Source organism: Mus caroli, chromosome 7, assembly GCF_900094665.2.
Source record: "Mus caroli chromosome 7, CAROLI_EIJ_v1.1, whole genome shotgun sequence".
Classification (NCBI taxonomy): domain Eukaryota; kingdom Metazoa; phylum Chordata; class Mammalia; order Rodentia; family Muridae; genus Mus; species Mus caroli.
In genome coordinates, this window is record NC_034576.1 from 19,035,102 (window position 1) to 19,039,897 (window position 4,796).

General features: G+C 50.1%; 1 protein-coding gene across 2 annotated transcripts in view; it reads right to left on the bottom strand.

Annotated features, from left to right (window-relative positions):
- Nectin2 (nectin cell adhesion molecule 2) overlaps positions 1-4,796 on the bottom strand; it is a 32,980-nt gene that overhangs the window by 20,098 nt on the left and 8,086 nt on the right. For both annotated transcript variants that reach the window (XM_021166282.1, XM_021166283.1), the window contains exon 2: positions 1,274-1,636. In XM_021166282.1, coding sequence (XP_021021941.1) covers positions 1,274-1,636 — 363 coding nt within the window. The remainder of the gene's footprint in view (positions 1-1,273; positions 1,637-4,796) is intronic.

Genomic DNA, 4,796 nt, shown 5'->3' on the forward strand with positions numbered 1-4,796 from the left:
CACTTGGGAGGCAGAGGCAGGTGGATTTCTGAGTTCGAGGTCAGCCTGGTCTACAGAGTGAGTTCCAGGACAGCCAGGGCTACACAGAGAAACCCTGCCTCGAAAAACCAAAAAAAAAAAAAAAAAAAAACTGCTTAAAACTTCTATTGTACTGCCTCACCGTGTGGTCAGCCAAGGCAACCCTAGGCCTACAGCTCGCCCCCGCTTCCTTGAGCCTTTCCTGCCTCTCCAACCCTCCACCCAGCTACATTACTATTTTTTTTATTTTTTATTTTCTTTTAAAACAAGTTGGCCTGGCCTCTCTGTGACACCCAGGAGGACGCCTCACCAAGTCACAGCTCCTGCTTGCCTAGAACCCCCATGGCTCTTGTTCTCAGGATGAAACCAGAGTAGAGTGTAATGGCCCATGTCTACAGACCCAGCTCTGGGGCAGCTGCGTTGTTTTGAATTTGAGGCCAGTGTCTTAGCTAGCTATATACTGAGCTCCTGACTCAATGAAAAAAAAAAAAAAAAAAAGAATACCTTGTTGTCTGTCATATATATCCTTGGCAGACAGAGTGAGCAGCTAGCACTCGGTAGCACTCAGTGTCAGCATTTGTCAGAGCTAGGTGCACTGGCACACTCCTCGAATCCTACCACTTGAGTGGAGGCAGGAGGATGCAGTGTTCAAGGTCAGCCCTCCATACAGTGTAAATTCAAGGCCAGCCTGGGCTCCAGGAGAACCTATTTAAAAGGAAGGGAGGAAGGGAGGAAGGGAGGAAGGGAGGGAGGGAGGGAAGTTCAGAAACCTGGGGCTGAGGATGAAGCTCAGTCGGCAGAGTGCTTGCGCTACTACACACCCAAGTGCTGTTTCTGTCCCCAGGACCCAAGAAACTGGGTGTGATGGCTCATGCCCTTAATCCCAGCACTCTGAGGTAGAGGCAGAGGCTGGAAACGACAAAGTGGCTCCGCAGGGAAAAAAAGGCAATTGCTGCCAAGCCTGACACTTGACAACCTGAGTTTGATCTTCAGGACTCCGTGATATAAGGAGAGAACTGATTCCCAAGAGTTGTCTTCTGATCTCTAAACATTGCGGGCGGGGGGGGGGGGGGGGGGGGGGGGGGCCCACCCCGGGGGGGGGACACGCGCCCCCGCAACCCGGGCACCCCCCCCCCCCATCTCAATAAAGCAAACATACAAACTTCTACAAAACAAAAGACATTTGCCAACACATTAAAGATAGTCAACCTGAAAGCTAGGACACGGAGAAATAGCCAGGGTTCCCTCCACTCACCTATGACTCTGAGCCAGGTCACCCCCCTGCGGGTACCGTTGGGAAACGTGGCAAACTCGCAGGTGTAATTGCCCTCATCCTCTACCCTCAGTCCCCGGAAGGCCAATGTGGCATCCCGCAGGTCCGCGTTTGTTTCCGGTCTCGCTCTGACAAAGGACAGACGGTCCTTGCTGAACTGAGAGTTGGGGAAATCCACTCCGAAGGATGGATGGAAAGCAGCCACAACTGTGCCATCCAGGCGCTGCCAGGTCACCTGAGAGACGCGCTCCGTCGTGGGTGGGAGCAGGTGGCACGGTAATTCCACGGTGCCTCCCAAGCGGCCCCGGACCTCGGGAAGCACTCGTACCCGCACATCTTGGGCTCCTGGGGAGAGAGAAAAGAGGTCAGTCCTGTTGGGGAGGGAACAAGCCAGAGATCTCTAGGTCAGGCAGTACCAAGGCAGAGATGATATGCCTACTCACTCGACTGACCTACGTTATACAGGGTCTCACTATGTAGCCCGGGGCTGGCCTTGAACTCACAAGGTCTGTCTCCCAGTGGTGTGATTAAAACTGAGTCACTACACCTGACCCACCTTGTCATTTTTTTTAAATTAGGTATTTTCTTATTTTATATTTCAAATGCTATCCCAAAAGTCCCACCTTGTCATTTTAGTTTTATTTTTTTAGATTTATTTTTAGTTTATGAGATGGGTGTTTTGCTTGTCTGTGTGCCGTGTGCATGCAGTACCAGAGGAGGCCAGAAAGGGGTGTCAAGAGTCCCAGACACAGGAGTTACAGGTGGATCCTATGGAAGAATAGGCAGTGTGCTCTTTTTGTGGGGAGTGAGGGGGCAGGGTTTCTCTGTATAACAGACCCCTGGCTATCCTGGACTCGCTTTGTAGACCAGGCTGGCCCCAAACTCTGCTTCTCTCTGCCTCCCTAGTGCTGGGATTAAAGGTGTGTGCCACCACACCCAGAGGCAGAGTGCTCTTAACTGCTGAGCCATCTCTCAGCACCCCACATTATTTGAGAAAGGTCGCTTGTTGGCTGGAAGCTCAGTTTCAGCTAGGCTGGCCAACAAATCCCAGGGATCCCTCTGTTTCAGCCTCCTCAGTGTTGGGGATCGAACTCGGTCCTCATACTGACATAGAAAGTTTTTGGTCCATCGTTCCGTCTCCCTATCTCTGTTCTCTGCCGATCCTTACACTGATGGTGATTTGATTCAGCAAATTTCACATGCTAGGTGAGTTATGCTCATTTTTCCCTGAGGGTTTCTTACATGTATACAATATAGTCTGGTCACTGTCACTGCCCCCACCCCGTTACCCCCACATGGCTCTTGTTGAACCCCTTTCTTCCTAAGAAGTCTGTCTCTGACTTTGACGTCTTCTGTCCTGGTGCTTTGTATTGGCATGGCCGTGGGGTTATTTACTGGAACATGGGCAACAAGCCTGACGCTACCCCACTCTTCGCCACTCCCCCTCCTTCAGCAACCTTCCTGACAACCAACTGCCAATGTCCCCTCCAGGAGGGTGGGGGTCTCACGAGCCCCTTCTATTTTCCCACTTTATTTATTTTGTTCTTTTTGGAGACAGGCTCTCTCCACATAGCCCTAGCTGTTTTAGAACTCACTATGTAGACCAGGTTGGCCTTGAACTCAGAGATCCTTCTGCCTCCAGAAATGCTGAGATAAAAGGTGTGCACCATTGTGCCTGGTTGAATTTTTACTTAAAAAAACTTTTAAAAAATTATTTGATGTATATGAATGTTTTGTCTTTGTATGTCTCTGTACCACATGTGTGCCCGGTGCCTAAGGAGGCCAGAAGAGGGCACTGGGTTCTCTGGAGCTGGAGTTACAGATGGTTGTGTGTTGCCATGTGGATGCTGAGAAGTGAACCCAGAACCTCTGCAAGAGCATCTGTGCTCTTAACCGCCAAGCCAACTCTCCAGTCCTCACTTAAAAAAAATAGTATGGGCTGGAGAGATGGCTCAGTGGTTAAGAGCACTGAATCCTCTTCCGAAGGTCCTGAGTTAAAATCCCAGCAACCACATGGTGGCTCACAACCATCTGTAATGAGATCTAATGCCCTCTTCTGGTGTGCCTGAAGACAGCTACAGTGTACATACATATAATAAATAAATCTTTAAAAATATAGTAATTTTTAAAATTTAATGTGTATGTGTGCGTGCACATCTATGTACGGCGAACAGGTACCTGTACAGGCCAGAAGGGGATGCCAAAAGCCCTTGGAATCAGAACTACAGGCAGCTGGGCAGGAAGTTGAGCAAGTCCTCTGCCTGAGCTATCTCTTCAACCCCACTGTCTCCCCACTGTGAACAAATATAGAAACGAGGAAGCCTGTGTCTCAGCTTTGGAGGAAGTACTCCACGATGACCCAGGGGACAATAATGTGTGGGTTTAAATCCAGGGCTCAACATCTCTGTGCCTCAGTTTCCCAGCTGCATAATGAGGACATAATGACAGTGTCACACACCCCAGGGGTGTTATGAGGACCAAGGAATGCTTGAAGAGCACTCAGCCTAGGTCCACAGGAAACTTGAACTTTGTAAACAAACAGAGGCCGGATAATTACAAGTGGCCATTGACGGTGAGCCCTGAGGTGAGGGACACATGACTTGTTTCTATGAGGAACTGCTTACAACCATCGAGAGAACGAGAGAGAACAAAGGAGTGAGAGAGCGAGAGAGAATAAGAGAGCGAGAGCAAGCACCCTAGGCAGAGCTGCCCACTGAACAGTGGTGAGTGGCCGTCCTGGCCTCCTCACACACAAGAACCCAGGGAAGCTGGGGTGTGGTAGCAAAAGCTTTTAATCCCACCACACAGGAGATCTCTGTGTGTCTGAAGAAAGCCTGGGCTACATAGTGAGTCCCAGGCCAGTCAAGTAGACGTAGCTAAACTCTGCCTCAATAAATAAATAAATAAATAAATAAATAAATAAAAGCAGGCCAGTGGCTGGAGAGATGACTCAGAAGTTAAGAGCACCCATTGTTCTTGCAGAGGGCCTGGGTTGGGTTCCCTGAGATGGTGGCTCACAAACATCCCAAACTCAGCTCTTGGACACAGTACACATATGGTGTGCAGACATGTATGTAGGCGAAACACCAATTCACTTAAAACAATCTTTAAAAAAGAAGAACCTGGGTGGTCCTGGTGAGGGAATCTGACAGAACACAATACTGGGGCCAGACAGTGCTAGGGAGGATGGGACAAGTGGCCACCAGTTAAGAGAGTCATAACATATGCCTCACCACTCAAACCCACCAGACACCTAGACAAAAAGGGCTTCATCTCTGCCACAGAGCAGATCCATATGGACTAGGAAAAGGACAGCTCACCAGTAAAGCTTCTTCCTAGAATCCCCCAGTGAGGAGCTGGGGGCGTGGCTCAGTGGTAGAGCCCCTGCCTAGAATCCCCCAGTGAGGGGCTGGGGGTGTGGCTCAGTGGTAGAGCCCCTGCCTAGAATCCCCCAGTGAAGGGCTGGGGGCGTGGCTCAGTGGTAGAGCCCCTGCCTAGAATCCCC